Source organism: Meyerozyma guilliermondii, genomic scaffold (genome assembly GCF_000149425.1).
Source record: "Meyerozyma guilliermondii ATCC 6260 scaffold_2 genomic scaffold, whole genome shotgun sequence".
NCBI lineage: Eukaryota > Fungi > Ascomycota > Pichiomycetes > Serinales > Debaryomycetaceae > Meyerozyma > Meyerozyma guilliermondii.
The window spans coordinates 1,681,284-1,699,722 of record NW_001809799.1 but is presented as its reverse complement, the minus strand read 5'-3'; the positions used below and the strand labels follow the sequence as shown (position 1 = coordinate 1,699,722).

General features: G+C 43.0%; 8 protein-coding genes across 8 annotated transcripts; 5 read left to right on the top strand and 3 right to left on the bottom strand. All coding sequences in view use genetic code 12, as the record gives it.

The window, feature by feature from the left end:
- Window positions 1–7: 7 nt before the first annotated feature.
- Window positions 8–2,131, bottom strand: PXA2 (ATP-binding cassette long-chain fatty acid transporter; the record flags this gene model as incomplete). Its single annotated transcript, XM_001486435.1, has 1 exon — window positions 8–2,131. One exon carries the CDS (start codon window positions 2,129–2,131, stop codon window positions 8–10), a length of 2,124 nt encoding a protein of 707 aa, XP_001486485.2.
- Window positions 2,132–2,353: 222 nt separating this feature from the next.
- PGUG_02155 (uncharacterized protein) lies at window positions 2,354–2,809 on the bottom strand (the record flags this gene model as incomplete). The annotated part of the gene is made up of 1 exon (XM_001486434.1): window positions 2,354–2,809. One exon carries the CDS (start codon window positions 2,807–2,809, stop codon window positions 2,354–2,356), a length of 456 nt encoding a protein of 151 aa, XP_001486484.1.
- Window positions 2,810–2,849: 40 nt separating this feature from the next.
- Window positions 2,850–5,054, top strand: PGUG_02154 (uncharacterized protein; the record flags this gene model as incomplete). The annotated part of the gene is made up of 1 exon (XM_001486433.1): window positions 2,850–5,054. One exon carries the CDS (start codon window positions 2,850–2,852, stop codon window positions 5,052–5,054), a length of 2,205 nt encoding a protein of 734 aa, XP_001486483.2.
- A 193-nt stretch (window positions 5,055–5,247) lies between these two features.
- On the top strand, window positions 5,248–6,951 carry PGUG_02153 (uncharacterized protein; the record flags this gene model as incomplete). The annotated part of the gene is made up of 1 exon (XM_001486432.1): window positions 5,248–6,951. The coding sequence occupies one exon, from the start codon at window positions 5,248–5,250 to the stop codon at window positions 6,949–6,951; it is 1,704 nt and encodes a 567-aa protein (XP_001486482.2).
- Window positions 6,952–7,015: 64 nt separating this feature from the next.
- Window positions 7,016–8,434, bottom strand: PGUG_02152 (RBR-type E3 ubiquitin transferase; the record flags this gene model as incomplete). Its single annotated transcript, XM_001486430.1, has 1 exon — window positions 7,016–8,434. The coding sequence occupies one exon, from the start codon at window positions 8,432–8,434 to the stop codon at window positions 7,016–7,018; it is 1,419 nt and encodes a 472-aa protein (XP_001486480.2).
- PGUG_02151 (uncharacterized protein) lies at window positions 8,380–9,603 on the top strand (the record flags this gene model as incomplete). The annotated part of the gene is made up of 1 exon (XM_001486431.1): window positions 8,380–9,603. One exon carries the CDS (start codon window positions 8,380–8,382, stop codon window positions 9,601–9,603), a length of 1,224 nt encoding a protein of 407 aa, XP_001486481.2.
- A 205-nt stretch (window positions 9,604–9,808) lies between these two features.
- Window positions 9,809–12,349, top strand: ZCF32 (Zcf32p; the record flags this gene model as incomplete). Its single annotated transcript, XM_001486429.1, has 1 exon — window positions 9,809–12,349. The coding sequence occupies one exon, from the start codon at window positions 9,809–9,811 to the stop codon at window positions 12,347–12,349; it is 2,541 nt and encodes an 846-aa protein (XP_001486479.2).
- A 1,977-nt stretch (window positions 12,350–14,326) lies between these two features.
- SEN1 (putative DNA/RNA helicase) lies at window positions 14,327–18,406 on the top strand (the record flags this gene model as incomplete). The annotated part of the gene is made up of 1 exon (XM_001486428.1): window positions 14,327–18,406. The coding sequence occupies one exon, from the start codon at window positions 14,327–14,329 to the stop codon at window positions 18,404–18,406; it is 4,080 nt and encodes a 1,359-aa protein (XP_001486478.2).
- Window positions 18,407–18,439: the final 33 nt, after the last annotated feature.

The following is an 18,439-nucleotide window of genomic DNA, read 5'->3' as shown; positions in this document are numbered from 1 at the left end:
AAGCTACCTACTTCGAGGTTAACTGAGGCTTCGCTAAATCAGTCAAATTCTTGTGCGAATTGTCATAACGCAAATGTTGTGCGTTACTAACCTTCTTCAACTCATGCAAACGATCCCTCAATGTAGGAACATCTCTCAAGTTTTTCTCCAATACCAACCGCTCCTCCTCAAATTTGAGTCTACGGGTGGCATCCAATTCGCCGAAAAAGTACCCACCTTTTCCGTCAAACTTGAGCAAGTAATTATGGAAATGCCACAATGCTGGTCTATGAGCAACCGACAAGAGTGAAATACCCATTTCTTGTGCGTGTTTGTACATGAATTGTTCCATCTTTGGCGACACTGCAGAAGTACACTCGTCCAAAACAGCAAACTTGGGCTGATGGTAGTATAATCTTGCCATTGCCAATCTCTGCTGTGCCCCGACAGACAACTCTTCTTCCCAATTTCTCGAAGCATATAATGGACGCAAACCATTGAGCAACTCATCCAACTCCAAAATCTGAAGTATTTCTTCCAAGTCACCATCATCCTTGCCGCCCTTCTCTTGAGCTGCGGTATACTGCTCAACCGTGTGTGGGTATATGATCTGTTCGAGAAGATTTCCATTGCACATGTATGCCCTTTGAGGCAAGTAAAACATGTTCTCTGAAGTGGGAATTGTGATCTCACCTTCCTTACAAGGCCATAAACCTCCAAGCATTCTGAACAATGATGATTTTCCAGAACCATTTGGTCCTGCAATCAACAAGTGTTGTCCATGCTTGATACTGAAGTTAAGTCTCTCAATTAAGGTGACATCTGCGGGAGTAACCAACCTCACATCCTTGAATGTGATTTCGTCGCCGAATTGAACATTTTTGGCATTGGTAAGGTCTCCACTAACACCGCTCTTCTTAACTTTTATCTCATGTAGCACATCTTGGAAATCGGAAACTCTGGTTGCATGTCCAACTATTTGCAAAAGATACCTTCTTGAGTATATCAACCTATCGAGAGAGTCTGAAGCACTCATCAATAATCTTCTGTTGGTGATGAAGTCTGCCGAAGCATTCACATCAGGCTCTTTCCCCATGTATTTGTTGATGAAAACAGGTGCTGAACAGAGGACCAAACCGGCTGCTCCCCAGAAGTACTTCACGATGAATGTTTGTGCAATTTCATGCACCGCTTTCTTCCAATATTCCATTTTCAGGAACCTTTCCAATTGATAGTAGCAGAAATCAATGTAGTCCAACTCACGAGAATGACCCCGCAAAAGTGCAATTTCTTCGTTGTTGGTGACAATCTTGGAATGTGCAGAACGGAGCTGACCTTCCAAATTAGCCCTTTCTGCTGCCAATTTGGCAAATGGTGGAGAAAAGAACCGCAAAATAATGGTAGAAAAGTGAGTCAAAATACCCAAGGCAAGAGTACCTTCACCGGAACCGACACCGCTTTTTGATAACTCTCTGGCACAGAGAAGCATGTCCAAAGTAGGTTTCAAAAGCTGTCCTGGCAACGAAGCAAGAGCTGCTGCCAAGCGAGAAACGTCGGTCGAAATACGCTGATCTGGGTCCTTTATCTTGTTATCGGATAATTGGATGAGCGAATAGTAGTTTGGGTCAAGGTTATCTGGAAGGTAGTCCTCAACTATGCTATTCGTCATGTTGATACGCAAATTCTTGCGAAAGTTATCCTTCGTCCAAGATAACATGGAATTGACCACCGACGCTGGAATCCCGAGCAACATCCAGTACGCAAGCAATTGACCAAACCGTTTTAAACGTTTTGAAACCAAGGCACCAACCAACATACCATCCAAACTGGCAACTTTGATCGTTAAGAACGCCCTAACAACCAATAACACCAAATGAACGTAAAGGTATTGCATCGCTGTATCTGTATAAGAGGGTATAGCCGATTTGAAAAGACGGCGAGCAGCTTCTCGTGAAATCTTAGGAGGCTTTTTGGACAAATTCACCTCCTCTGGAGCATTTGATTTGCGTTTATTTCTACCGCCTGTGTTGGTAGCACCGGAAAACGCCGCCGTGATCAAAATGATATAGGATGAGTTCAACACAAGTGACCTGTTACTCCTGTACACATTGTACATGGATAACGCTATAGAGTTCTGAGGTGGACCTGACATGATGACACAGCTTTGTTGTGAAATATGAGCCAAAAACGCCACTCCGAAACCAGTGGACGATCGGTAGTTGTATTCGCTGTGCGCCGGTAAATTAATGATGTGGGGAACCGAGGAACATACTGCAGACAACCACCCCAGCGAACATTTCCAAGTACAGGAAAACGGAGCATCTCCAGGTACAGGAGCTGGAGATCTGACCCACCAAAATTGCCAATTGGTGCTTCATCCGCCAATATCAGCGAGTATATGAGCCGCTTCCTGTTGGCGGTCTTGAATGGTTTTTTCTAGTTGTTCCATACGGGCATAATAGACCGCATAGGCGAGCTCAGTGGTATTGGTGCAATCTTCGTATTTCTGAAGCAATTGCTCGTAAAGTGCGATAAGTTCTTCACTCGTAGGTGGCCGTTTATACTGTCTTCCCTCTTGTACGACCGAGAGCCTCGTACTTTTATGGTTGAACCACTCTTGGCCGAGTGCCGCTACTTTTTCTGGACTGGCTTTCATTTGTTCTAAGTCAAGAAACCCATTCGAGTGTAACAATTGGAGCACCAAGAGCAAGTCCCGAAGCCCGTATTTGGATGCGTCCTTGTAATCCATGGCTCTGCTTTGACGACCGACAATGAAAATCACCGCATTGAAATATCCAAACACCAAATATTTTTCTTTGGATCTCCACATCCGAGCACCGTGAGTTCTATCATACCCACCTTGTATCACTATGCCAAAGTCGTCTCCCAACCTTGAAGAGAGGCTAGCGAAGATCGATATCGGGTTGGGAAACAATCTGCAATTACGAAAACCAACTCCATTTCTGACTCCTATAGCTCGACGATCACCAAAGAAAAAACTACCACCGTATACACAACCTCATGTTACACCAGCACGTCAACTAACCCCTTCCAAAGAACCATTTCTCTCCACAGCCAAGCGTGCTGAAGCCAGAAGTACATCAGGTCGAAGCAAGAATGCTTCACTTGCACCATTGACACCTAGCAAGCCTGGGTCTGCCAATACTCCATCCAGACCCACTATGAAGGTATCTGAAACGGGACATACTCCAGGAGAGAAAACCAAACAGAACGAGGATTTTCATCTGTTTTCTTTCATGAAAGAAACTTCGTCCTCTGCAATGAAAAGAAACGTATTATCCACTTCCAATGCATTCAAAGCTTCGCAAACCTTCAAATCAGCATCGCCTACCCCATCTATGGAAACGAAACCACAGCTACAAGTCCAGCATAAGAAACGAATACCGTTTGGAGCCAGGCGCTCGCAGGACTCACGACTTCGCAAAAGAGTAGTTTCTGGAAAACTGATGCCGCCTGCGGATATCACCAATTACCACATTCCAGTGCCAACCTCCAAATTCAGCATCAATCTGCCAATGGAAACTACCAAAGTCTCTTTCACGAGAGACAGCACACAACAGCATAAACTTCCACGAACGTTGCCCAGATCTCGTTCTTCATCGACCCCTTTGAAGCTGTATATTCCCAGATCCTCCTCAAGGCACTCATCCATTCCCGATCAGACTTCCCTACCGAAACCAAAACTCAAAGATCTAACAGAACTATACCACAATATCTACCATAAGAATCCCCAATTGTTTGCTGCCAGCGATGAGCCTGAGTATACAGAGCAAGCACCTCTTCAGGTCCAAACGATTGCTGCGGAATTGGGAATCTATGAGAAAGGCGAGATATTGAGGCAGAGTTCTGTCTACTATATTGCACCAACCTCAAAAGAAAAGCAGTTCAATATTCGCAATGGAAAAGAGAACTTTGGGTTTGATGATAAACAGGGTAATTATAACCTTCATGAAGGTGATCATATCAATTACCGATACGAAGTCGGCAAGGTGTTGGGAACAGGCTCGTTTGGTAATGTGGTGCTATGCAAAGATCACAAATATGCCGGCAAGGCTCCTAAACAAGTTGCCATCAAGGTCATAAAAAACAGCCTCGAATGGACTTTGCAGGCAGTTTGTGAGATTAAAATCTTGAAAAACTTGAACAAAAACAAACCTTCCGATAACATACTCCAATACTTTGACCACTTCCACTTCAGGGGCCACATGTGTATCGTCAGTGAAATTCTTTCGCTCAACTTGTTTTCTTTACTAGAAATGATCAATTTTGCAGGAATGTCGCTTGATCTTGTCAGCATGATTTCACTGAAGATCGCCAGTGGTTTGGCTTTCATCCATCTGCAGAAAATCATTCATTGTGATATCAAGCCCGAGAACATCATGATGAAGCTACCATTCGATTTTGACCCTGATCGCCCAGTTACAAAAGATGATCTTTGCGTAAAGATCATTGATTTTGGCTCTTCATGCTACCATAATGAAGTATCGCATACCTACATACAATCGCGTTATTATCGGGCCCCAGAAGTGATCATGGGGGCTGAATATTCTACCCTGATTGATCTCTGGTCGTTTGGTTGTGTTGCAGTTGAGCTTTATACTGGAGCACCACTCTTTCTGGGAAAGAACGAGTTGGAACAATTTGCATTGATTGTAGAGACGTTGGGAACCCCGGGTAGGAAATATATCCAGCAATTGCAAGTGGTTGCAAAAAAAAAGCATAGCAACCGACGTCCAACGAGTACCCTTGCTAGCGACTCTACAATCTCCAAGAGCTTGCTCTTCACCTTGTTTGATACAGATGGAAGATTGAATCTACAATTTCTTAACATGAGGCTCCAAGTGGCTGCAAATAACCATGGTGTTAAGAAGAATGTTCGACCTAGTTCAAAGAATTTGGATGTCCAATTGAAGCTCAATTCCACTACAGAAAGAAGGCAAGCACACCATTTTATAAAATTCTTGAAACGAATCTTCAACTGGGATCCAAAAGAACGAGCAGATGCCAATCAGTTGGTTGAAGACGACTTCTTACAATTGCATCAAAGGATATAGTTTTTGAGATATATGTGAATAAAGCTCGCCAATGCATATTTCGTTTTCTTATCCATCGTTCCTTCCATATATATACTTGTATCTACTACTGACTAAATTTCTTTCCACTGTTCGCTTTCCTGCCTCCTCTTCACATGTTCGCACTCCCCCACATTTTGACATTTCATCCGATTGCTGTTCCTAATTATTCAAAATGGAGAAAGAAAGCTACTATCGTGAAAAAACTTCACGGATGCTTTCCAAGATGTACGACTATACCAACAGTATAGCAGAAAAGCATCCAGGACAAAATCGAGGTGTTGCTGCCACCACAGCCGCTGCTATGCTCGAAGTCGGATTGGAGCGATTAAAGGATGGTAAAGTTCCTGAGAACAGCACCGAAGGAGTGCCTTATACGGAAGAAGAGCTCGATAATCTCAAGGAATTGGCATCTTCTGCGTCGGAAGACTCGAAAGGAAAGAGAGGTCTGGGCCATTTTGTGGACAAGTTGATGGAACGATTACTCAAGAATAATATTGCCATGGACACCCCAGACAGTGAACTTTTGCTGCAACGAGTGAATGATCCTGATCGAAAGAACCGTCCCGGCTTGTCAATACTGGTAATTGCTGGCAATTTCAAAGCACTTAGTGGCCGGATGACAGGGTTCTTTACCGTCCAATATGGATTGATCCATATAATCACTTGGAGACACCCTTCCAAAACACTCACGTTTCTTGTATTCTACACGGCTACATGCTTATGGCCTCATCTCGTCCTTGCTTATCCTCTTCTATTCTTGTTGTTTGGTATCATGATTCCGGGCTACATTCATCGTCACCCTATGCAAACTCCAGAGTTGATCAAGGTAAGAAAACGGGGTCAGTCTCTTCTCGAGTTTCTTTCTTCCTCGGACGAGACCAGTATCGTTGACGATATAGTTGAAGACCGCACTCTTCGAAGCGCAGAAAACGATCTTGATCCAGTCAGCTCAAGGTCGTCTGACACCTCTTCAGCATTTACCCAGGCACCAATATCTGCGTCCGCTCTCTCGACTTCTTCGAGCGATGTCAACGAAAAGGTGAAAAAAGATGAGAAGGCTCGGTACGTCAAGTCTCAGATGAAGCTTTTGATGAATATGAGAGACTTGCAAAATCTCACCACAGATTTACTCCAAGGTTTTGATGCTGCCGAAGTATTTTGGTACCAAACGGCAGGATTCAAGGACGAGAGGTTGTCGACATTCATGTTCTATGGAGTTATTTTGGCCACTTCAATTATATTGTTCTTAGGAACGTTTATTCCTTGGAGACTCATCTTCATCCAGTCGGGCTGGGCAATTGTGCTAGTTTGTCACCCACGAAGTAAAAAGTATTTGAAGGCTTTGAGCGAGAACAAGAAGAGAAAAGCAGCAGCTAAACCGAAAAAAGTGAAAGAAGAGAAAGATGAAGATGGGCCCGCAGTATATGACAGGAATGATATCATCATAGACGATGCTCCTGAAGTGAGAATCTGTGAAATTTTCGAGCTACAAGTGAAGAGTTTGACAAAGAATGAATGGTCCTTTTATTGTTTCACCAGCAGCGCTTTCGACGTCAAGAATTCCACTAGAAGTGCTGGCAAGAAGCCTCAAGGCGTAAACCACTTATACAAAATACTTCCTCCTCCAGACTGGAAATTTGATATGAGTTATGCTGATAACTGGCATGTTGACAAAGAACCTCAAAACTTCTTAAAAGAAAGGTCGTGGGATAAATTGAATATGTTTGTGATCAAAGAGGATGAAGATGAAGGGTGGATGTACGACAACGAAGATATGATTGAAAACAAGGATGAGCAATTCGATTTCAGAAGACGAAGACTTACCAGAGAGTGTTTCCGATACTCTCGCCCACCCAGGCAACCAAAACATGACTAGATCTAACTTTTCGTTATTTATTTTTCATATCGCACAAGTAAATGTCTACTTCGAGAATGAAGTTTTAGTCCACTCCAGGCATTCCCTCGAACAACTTTCGGTAGCAAGAGCTCCGAGGATCACGAAAATGACCATACGGATCACCATGATCTAGATAACATCCGCACAAGTTGCAGAAGAAGGTTCTACATGAAGAGCAGCACATTTTGTTGCAACCGTCTAATCGTTCAATGATCAAGCCACAAGTTGGACAGCGATGAAGGCCCAGAGACCCGTCATTTATCATGTCATCTAACAAGCGGTCCATCAAGTATTCATCTGCTGTTTTTTTCATTAGGGCACGGCCGTATTGGTATCCCAACTTACGTTTACCAATTGAATCGTCTGACATTTCGAGCCATTGATCTAGCGCCTCAACTGGAATTCCAGCGTACTTTCCAACAACTTTCGAAGAGCAACTTTTGTAGGATCCATGCCAAGAATGCTGACAGTCGCTGCAAAAAGCGTATTTGCATCGCTTACACCTTACTAGTGGGTCACTAACGTTTTCTCTGAATATCTGCTCTGAGCAGCCAGTTCTTGGGCACTGGATGAGTCTTTTCGGAAATAGCTTGGTTATGACGTCGTATTGATGCTTGGTAAATAGTTCTTGATATCGTGATGTCAATGCATCGGAATTCAATATGCGAGAAAGTTGTTCAATTGATATTGGAGGTTTAAGAACTTTGTTCTTGAAAATTTCAAAATTGGAGCTGAACGGAGAGTCAAGCCGTAAGAGCTGGTCTCGGTCTTTGACGGACTTGCTAGTGCACCTGAAATCCGGACAGTGTACTTTTTCAATTGCACCCTCAAGAATGAGACTCTTGAAAAAGTCCTCAAGACAAGCATTACAAAATATATGGTTACAGTCGTCAAACCTCGAGCAGTTGATTCCTTTGATGTCATTTTGACAAATCTGGCACAAATATGTGTTCGAATTGAATACATCCATGCTTTTCAATCGGTTATATTCTTCGAATTCATGATAACGTTGTTCGTCGGTCCCACAGTCAATTTTGAGCTCTGGAATCATGATATCTAGTTGAGAGTCGAGTTTGGAGTTCAAAAGATCAATCATACTGTAAATAACCTGGTCATGGTACATCTCCCATAAATTGTATAGTTCTGTCAGAAGCATTTGTAATATGTCAGATGAGAGAGTCGAGCAAGTGACCAGGAATTTCGGGGGCAGTTCATGAGGATAAGTTTCAGGAAGACTGAACAGAAATATCACAGCAGGTAAGTGCTTCACTTCAGCTGTGCGGACAGTTTGGTTTGAGGCCAAGACCTTTACTTGAACTTGAACCTCATCATCACACTGGATAGGAATCTCTAGAGAGCCCAGCTTTTGACCAAAATCGATCTTGGTGCTAGGGTATATTGCTACCAATGACTGAAGCTCCTGGATGTTTTCGTCTTCCGAAAATGCATCGATGGGTGTCATTATTCATGGCGATGTGGAGCAAGGATGAATTTCTCCAGATCACTGTAGGCATGCAGGAACATTCTCACCAGCTCAAATTCCTGCGAAAACAGCACAGCAGATTTCGGAGCGAAACTGGACGAATTGACATGGACGCCTTCTCGACTAGGGTAAAAACGTTTGACGCGTTTCCGAAGCTCAACTCACAGCATGCTGTTCGGTCTCAAAGAGGTGGGCTATCCACAATCATGACCGTAGTCTTCATTTTATTCGTGATGTGGGTGCAAATAGGAGGCTTTCTTGGCGGCTATGTTGACCATCAGTTCGTCGTAGACGACCAAGTTCGTTCAGACTTGCGTATAAATTTGGATATGAAGGTGGCGATGCCGTGTGAATTTCTTCATACCAATGTCATGGACATCACCGATGACCGATTTCTTGCAAGCGAAGTGTTGAATTTTCAAGGAAGTTATTTTTTCGTGCCGGATTTAATCCGTATGAACGACGCAACCACCGATTACGAAACACCAGAATTGGAAGAAATAATGCTAGAAGCAGGTCGGTATGAATTCGATAGAGAAGGTTATCATGAAGCCGAGTCGGCGCCTGCATGCCATATTTTTGGCTCAATTCCTGTCAACCAAGTCAGTGGAGACTTTCATATTACCGCTAAGGGCATGGGATACCGAGATCGGGCACATGTAGATCCGCAAGCTCTCAATTTTTCCCATATTATAGCGGAGTTTTCGTTTGGTGAATTCTACCCATTGATCAAAAATCCTCTTGATTTCACCGGAAAAACCACTGACGACCACTTTCAAGCGTACAAGTACTACGCAAAGGTGGTGCCTACACTTTACGAACGTATGGGATTACAAGTAGATACCAACCAATATTCCATCACCGAGCTGCACCGCAAATATGAGCTCAACACCAACGGTCGTATCCAAGGCGTGCCAGGAATTTTTTTCAAATACGAGTTCGAGGCTATAAAATTGATAGTGTCGGATAAACGGATACCGTTCACCCTGTTTGTGGCTCGCCTCGCTACCATTATCGGTGGGGTATTTATCGTCGCGGGATACCTATTCCGTCTTTATGAAAAATTGCTAAAAATACTTTTTGGCAAAAAGTATGCGACCAAGGACACAGAGCGTAAGGAAGGAGGGTTACTTGACCGAGACTATTAGCTATACTTTAAATATTTAAGCGGGTTCGTGTATCGTTGTAGACCTGCGGCAATGCCTATTTAGGAAGGTGGGTGCGTCGCCGCATGCAGCGTTTCCTACATATAACCCTTATCAACGGGCACTCAGAGGTGCCTTCCATCACCACCGAAGCACTGAAGAGTATGATTCGTCTCAGGGATATTGATGCTAATTACTTGATTTAAAAATGCGTGCTAAGGAAACGAAAAAAATCACACGATCCAGAAAAGGATGTCATAACTGCAAAAGGCTCAAGATCAAGTGTGATGAAGAAAAACCAAAATGCTCCAATTGTGCCAAATCGAAAGTTACCTGTGACTATTCATTGAAATTGACTTGGGGCGGGCGTCCGTTCAAGTCTGAAAAGAAAAAAACGACAATCAAAACAGAGCCTCAATCCCAGACTCAAAACTTCCAAACTACCAATGGTCTACATATCGGAAACTCACAGACCTATGATGGAAGTCCTCAGTTTGAAAGTGTATCTGATTCGTCCACCAGCTTAAAAGACTTTGGAAATACTCCGAAGGGCCGATATGATCCGTTCAAAATTATGGACTACCGAAGCCCGGTCGATTCACTGCCATTTACAACCTATTCACCTCAGGAACTGGCCACGAGGGACACCGTAGGGCCCCATGTTTTGCCTCCACCTCCTGCCAAGCAACAGAAAATCAAGAAAGAAACTCGAGAACTTCCTCCTTTCTTTCCCGAATCGTCAATGGGTGGTACTGGGGACGACAACTTGTTCAAACAATTTGATGAGTCCACCCTTCAACAAAACATGTCTGGTAGTGACCAAGCACTCAGTGATCACAACAACATCTACCAAGAAATGCAGACCACAAACTCTATCACGCTGCAAGTTAGTGACTTTCCCATGTCGATACTGTCGTCTCTCGTGGAATCACTTCCGGAAATTTCAGATGGAGTTGAAGTTTTGAGCAATGCGCTTAACCGAATATCCGGACGTAGTCACCAATTTAACATTCGTCACTCCAGCATGCTCAATAACTACATTCAAAACTTCGAAGAGAGAAGTCCCACACCTGGCATTTCTGATACTGACCCAACAGACTCAGGCATCAGCAATACAGAACAAATCGAGGCATACGATTTCAATAGCTACTCCCAGGACTTGGCCAAAATCGAAGCATTCATACCCAAGTCACCGTCCAACTTTACTCCAGACTTTCTGGGAGAATTGAGAACCATTCTCCGTGGAGGAACTCGGAAAAGAGCCTACGATGATACAGAGGATAAGATCGAAGAATTGGACGGCTCTCTGTACCCTCTAGATGAATTCAACCAAGGAAATGAGTCTCTTCTGCTAGCGCACGCTTTCACCCCAGCTGAAGTATTTTCACAGGTCCCACCTCCCTTGACTCCATTTCCCGAATTGCTACTTCAAGTGCCATTTTACAGAAGCCTTATGCATTTTTGGGTTCATTTTGCTTCACTGCATTTGGTCCCTGCACCATCCCATGTCTATTTGGACAATCCATTCAAAGTTATTCTTCCTCAAATGGCCATGGAGTATCCCGCAATTCTCACCACTCTTTTAGCATTTTCAGCATCTGCAAAGGCACTGTTAACTGGAATTCGAGATGTGCCGCAGGTTATTATAGATCAACTTTTGGCTCGCTCATGCAATGAGCTCTTAAAGCTGTTAAAGGACAAGAAGGAGGCCACTTCTGACGGCACCCTTGCTACGGTATTGATGCTTTCGAGTTATGAAGCCTTCAACTCAATTAATTTTGAGCGTTCCAGAGCTCACACTGTTGGGGCCAGACAGATTGTTAAGGCTCGCAGACTTATTTTACCACGAATCGAAGAAGGTAGCAGCCCAGAATCTGATTCAAGTGCAGATTCTCCAGGACTGGTAGTTGGCCAAGAAAGTGACATTGCATTTTTCTTGATGAGATGGTTCGTATACTTGGATGTTATTGGTGCATTATCTGCCACAAAAAATTCCCACAACTACCTCACCACGAGAAATTATATGGACGACGGGACAAGACTTGCTGACGAAACTGAGGAGGATACAGACCACATCCCGTTGGATCCCAAGCGAGACATAGACCATCTTCTTGGATTTGACGTCAAATTCCTTCCACTTTTTTCAGATGTTGTTTTACTTATTAGAGAGACCGAGTCTTACGTTCAAGAAAATGGGGAAGGCAATCTACCCATCCTGATCATTACAAGAGCATCTGAGTTGCGAGACAGAATATTGAGATCGTACGAGGTTGGAGAAAGAAGAAGAGATGTCACCATAGATATAATCAAGGATAACGATGACGACAAGAGCAACAAACGACATCTCAAAACAATCAAAAAGCTTATAGATCAACATATGATTCTCCGTTGCACAAACAAGGTGTTCTGTGAAATGGCGTTGCTCAATCTTTACCGGCGGGCATTATTGATTCCTCGAAAATCCACGATAATACAAAAGCTAACGGGAAGTATTGCCATAATCTTGGACGAAAAAATCGAACCCAGGTCCACTGCCGAAACTTGCTCCATCTTCTGTTTCTTTTGTGCAGCATGTGACACCTTGGATCCACAAGCACGAAATATGTTTGAGACGAGGTTTACGAACATGGCAAAGACAGGGAATACCAACGCAGCGAAAAGTCTTCAGATAATGAACCGTTGCTGGGAAACGGGAGATACGTGGATGCAAGCATCCAAGGACTTAGATATAGACCTTACATTGTTATAGATTTCGGCAACGTTGTCTATCTACTTTGTTCCTGAACCTACATAGTAAAAGTTTTAGTTTTTTGCAACTTTTGCGTCCTCCATATAGGAGTTTCGATTAGTAGCAGAAGACGCGCGAAGACTTTATTCTCAGTAATTTGTGCACCAGCACTCATGCATGACTCCACTAAGCCTGAGGGCTATGATGGGTTGGTAGATCAAATCGAAAACTCTCATAAAGATGCTACCAACAGCGCTCTTCAAGAGAACGTTTTGAAAGCTTGTGTAAACTACTTATATACCAACCAAGACAACGTACATTGGTTTTGTGATCCCCATATGAACCGTATGGCAGTTCACGCCCTTATCTTATTCTCATTCACAGACAATAATGTTCTTCAGTGGTTGAAGCCAAAGTTCTCCGAATACATAACCTCATGTGAGAAATGTGCTGTGGCATTTTACGAAGGGATCAGTCAATTGAGACATGATTTTTTAATTAAAAGGGCTATTTCTGTAAAGCAAGTCCATCACTTTCTTGATGTGATACTATCGTGGCGGGCTAAGACTCTAGAGGACAAAATCACTTTCTTTTTTAAAGACACTATTGTCCTGGACCTTCCATTCAATGGGATATCTGAGTGTCTCATATGCCCTGATCTTATAAGATCTCACCAAAGCTTGAAGCAGAATTTTCTGAAACTTTTCCAGCATTTACAGGATCATGACATTTTGGACTTTCCATCTCATTTGTTGTCTGGAACTATATTCTTGGCATTAGAAGGCACCGAGCTTGAACAGAAGTGGGCATTTGAATGGCTAGAATCTTTAAAAACCAAAGAGTGCCGCATTTATACAGAAGACCTGTTGAGTCGCTTGGTTGTTGGAGAATTCAGCAAGCATTTGTACAAGATACAAGATGCAAAATACTTCACACCAAAGTTTTGCGTTCAGTTTTGGATGCTATGTCTGGCACTTATCCCCATCTTGTCTCCATCATCATTACTACTTGAATGGAACACGCCTTACGATATTGAAGTCATGAGTCAGCACATAAACATACGACTCTATCCATTACTTCGAGTGTTCACTAACAACTTACTTGCACAACTCAATGAACCTATTCCAATACTTCTAAAGGTTTTCCTGCAACTATTATCCATGCTCAAATGTGAGTTTTGGGAGAGTATCAAACCATACATTTTCATCAATATTCTTGATACCCTCTTGGTCAATCCTCACTACATTGAATACCTTGGTTCTCAGCCAGTACTGTTTGATACAACGGAAAATAGAGTATCGGGACTGGCTGTCAACTGGCTTCTTCCTTTCTTGGATTCATTAACAGGCATACAATATCAAACTGCATCAATAAGACTAAGCAAGTTCTTATTCAAACATTCACCGGACATTTTAACATGGAGGCCAGAAGTGAGCATAAATCCTAGCTCAATATTACTTCCCTTCATGGCATGTTATATTCTACGCGAGAATCTCAAGGGCGCAAGTACTCCTTCGCAGCTGAAACTAGACTTAGCTACAGCAGACTTAGTCAAAAGACGAGACGTTAGAGCTGCAATTGATGAGCACGCTAACACAATCACACGCTTGTCTGTCATTGTACTAGGGGATGCATTTGATGGCAAGATCCACTCTATTCCTCGTCAATTGGTTTTTGATTCTATATCTTATGATTGTCGTCGTTTGTCAGTTAACAGTAAATTGATTCAACTGCAGCAGACCCCGACTTATTCGGACTCGTTTATGGAAGTGATCAGACTGGCCGTCGAAAGAAAAATCTATTTGCATCCTGAATTAATAGGCGCGTGGCTTGGAGCCTTTAACAATACCTGTCAGATTGTACGTTTTGAGGAAAAGAAACAAGAGAACACAAGAAACAAAGAGTTCTTGGCTTTCAGACACAAGCATAATAATCAGGTGGAAGAGTATAATTCCTACGTACGCAGGTTTCTCGAAACGGCAAGTTTGGCTGATCAGAATGAACTACGTGCCATATTCAACAACACGAATGCTCAAGCAGGTTTCTGGTCCTGCCTTTTCTCGTCTCTGTTGTCAGCATCTGCTGTTAATATCCTATACGAGATGTTTTGACGTGGGTGTGGGAGGTCGCTTTGAAGCCATTCAAGCCCTTTTAACATGTAGTATTTCACAGACTTTGAATGCCGTTTCGACCAACTTAAGCAAGCTAGCGCAGCTTGAAGCTTTTGAGTCGTGTCCTAAGACTGTCAGAATACTAATGGACGTATTCAAGGCTCTCACTGACCCTCTCAACGACCTCCTTAGTTTTTCAAACCATCCTGGTGGGAAGGAAGGTGGGGCCAGTGATATCCGTAAGTTGTGGAGCTCATCTTGGCTCTTTTTGGAAATGATATACAAGCGTACCTTAGCCTGGGCAAACTTTTACCATTTGGATCAACTCATTGAGTTTGCAAGAGACACATTAGACTTGAGTCACATAATTTTAGACTCGTTTAGGCTTGTTCTTCAATCGATTAATGAGTCAATGGGAAACTCTTTGTTTTCCGTGTTCTTTAATGCCTTTAACTCCATGATAGTGTGGTTACGACTTGGTGACCCGGCACTTCTTAATTCTTGTGTTGAGTTGGTTTTCAAAGGCTTTGCATTAGCAAAAGATTTGCAATATTCTATTGACGACGCTTTTATTGAAAGTTTTGCTAGATATGGAGCCAAAGCAAAAAAGTTTAATAACAAGCTCAGTGACCAACAGCGTTTAAAGATTCTTTCAACAGCCAAAGAATTCAACTATGATCTTGTTGAATCTATTATAGTTGATGTACAGAAGCAAAGAAGCAAGGAAGGTAATCCACTAAAGTCAAAAACACCACTGGCTTCTCCGACCCCCGAGAGTGTTCAGGTGCCAACAAGATATGGTTACCAAATGAATGGCCCCAAACAGCAGTCTTTGACCAAATTTGGGGTCATTACATCCCAGCCTCCTGTTGCTCCACCTCCTCCACAAACGCAATTCAAATCAGCAAGTCTTGAAGCAATTCGCCAGGATTTGCTGGAAAACAGAACACAGCAAGTTAGGCCACATAATTCAAAACCTACTGTGGTAGCCCCTCCCCGTCAAGCAGGTTTCAATCCTCGAAAGGTACAACCAGTGGTTGGAAGGTCTTTAAACTCGCTCAAGAGAAAGAAAGATTCTGATAGCGAGGATGACGGAGACGATGATGACGATGTTGATGTTTCTGATTTGTTTGTTGAAAAGAAGAAAAAGGCTAAGATAGTGGAGCTAGATATCAATGGCCGACCTGTTGTCAAACCTTCTCAATTAAGCAAGGTAGACCAAAAGAGAAAAGAGGAAGACAATATGAGAATGCGTCTTAACGTGAACCTCAAACCTTTATATTCCACGATATTGAAGTGGAACTTCGGATCATCTGATATATACCCCACCGCTGACACAGAAAGGTACAAGGAAACCAAAGGCAAATACGAGGATGTCAAAGACTATGTGAAGGCGATGGAGCCACTTTTGATGCTTGAGTGCTGGCAGGGTATAATTTCATCTAAGGAAACAAGTCAAGAACTGCCTTTCCCGATGTTAGTGGGAAGTAGAACCAGTGTTGACGGTTTCTTTGATGTGTACGCTTCAATCGAGAAGAAAGTTTTAAATGATCGAAAAATTACCGATTCCGATCTCCTTGTCTTAAGTTACATGGACAACGCATTACAAAGATCCGAGAAGGAGCTCGCCACTCATATAAAAAGCTCCAAGTCTACCACTTGTCTTGCAAAGGTGAGAGAAATAAAATCAGCAAATGCTGATTACGCAGATGTGACATTAAGAGTCTTTCCTCAAGGTACGATGATGGGTGTCCTTACACCAAAATCGGTTGTAATCGGAATGAAAGTCATGCAAATGATAACGATCGAAAGAGAGTATCTGTCTCTCAGAGGTCTCGAGTACTATAATTTGTGCCCAGCAATCCTTCGTGCATTTCCCACAGGACCAATTGAGGTTCCAAAGCAAAAGCTTAATGATGTAATGAACAATTATAAGGTGAACGAGTCTCAGGCCAATGCAATAATAAGCACGCACAATCGAAGTGGATTTTCTCTTATTCAAGGACCGCCAGGAACAGGTAAAACGAAAACAATTCTTGGAATAGTGGGATACAATTTGTCACAAGACGTTCCTCTGGGATTAATTGAAGTCGACGGTCAACAGGGCAAGCCCCAAACTAGTTCCAAGATTCTAGTATGTGCGCCCAGTAACGCAGCTGTTGATGAATTGGTCGTCCGTCTTCGTGATGGAGTTTTTAACTTTAAGGGCGAACGTATCACCCCCTCTGTGGTGAGGTTGGGCCGCAGTGATGCTGTGAATTCGGCTGTTAGAGACCTTACATTGGAGGAATTGGTCGACAAGCAATTACAGACCACTGTTCAGCATGTAGCGAGAGACCCCGAAGTGAGAGCGGAGCACACCAAATTAGTCAAAGAACGAGACTCGTTGCGTCAATCGTTACAAAGTACAACTCTACTGGACGAAGAATTCACTCAAATGGAACTGAGACTCAGAGAAGTTAATAAGAAGAGGAACGAACTCGCTAAGAAGTTGGACGAACAAAGAGAAAATGCTGCAGTAGCTTATAGATCTCGTGAATTAGAGCGCAGGCAATTGCAGGCTAAGATTTTGAACACTTCACAAATCATATGTTCTACCCTATCGGGTTCCGCTCACGACTTTCTTGCAAGCTTGGGCATTACCTTTGAAAAAGTTATCATTGATGAAGCATGTCAGTGTGTTGAGCTTTCTGCCATAATACCTTTGCGGTATGGATGCACCAAGTGTATCATGGTTGGAGATCCCAAACAATTACCTCCTACCGTACTATCTCAAACAGCGGCATCATTGAACTATGATAAAAGTTTGTTTGTTCGTATGCAAGAGCAGTTTCCAGACAGTGCCTATCTATTAGATGTCCAGTATAGAATGCACCCCGATATTTCGAGATTTCCAAGTGCCGAATTTTATCGTTCAAGATTGCACGATGGTGCCGGGATGCTCGAAAAGAACACTCGTCCTTGGCACTCTGAAGTACCTTTCAGCCCTTACAGATTCTTTGATATTGTGGGAAAGCATCAGCAACATGAATCTTCACGATCATTGTACAACAGAGCCGAGGCTCAAGTTGTATTGGAAATGGTTGATCACCTTATGTACATGTTACCTCCTAAAGAGTTTAGGGGCCGCATTGGAGTTATATCACCATATAAAGAGCAGATCAGAACCCTCAAAGATATATTCGCAAAGAAGTACGGCCGACAAATTTGGAACGAAGTTGATTTTAATACAGTGGATGGCTATCAGGGCCAAGAGAAAGAAATCATCATAATGTCATGTGTGAGAGCTAGCGAAACAGGAAATGTTGGATTCTTGAGTGATGTGCGAAGAATGAATGTTGCTTTAACGAGAGCTCGGACAACATTATGGATTTTGGGTAACCAAAAGTCCTTGATGAGGAATAAAGTGTGGTCACGCCTTTTGCAGGACGCCTCAGACAGGGGACTTGTCTCGAAGGCTCAACCTGGCTTTTTGAAACACGGCGTGAATGGAATAAAAAAAGCGCAACGGCAACATACATCAAAAACTAATACGTTATCTTCAAACGACCGTTCTGAATCTGACGTGATCTCCGAACCTAGTCTGCAAGTCAAAGCAGCTCACCCGCTGCTGAACCAAATGGCGACAGCGATAGTAGATAAGAACAAAGCAGTTATGGATAGCTCCATCACTTCGAAGACCCACGATACAAATCAAGAGCCGAAATTAAAAAGCAGTATTTTCAATCAAAATCAAGAGAAGCAGAAAAATAGTTCCGAAGCCATGCAAGGCGACCCAATGAACGCGATCAAGAAACCATACGTTGCAGTTTCTAAACCCCCTCCCCCAAAAGAGAATGAAAATTTGATACAGAGCGATGAAAGAAACGCTTCAAACATCAAACCAACAACATCAGGAGTTTTACCTAAGCCTAAGCCCAAACAAGCACCAAGTATATTTATTAATAATCGGAAGAGGCGCAAGTAACGTCTGCATTGCCTGACTGGACCTTTTCATTAA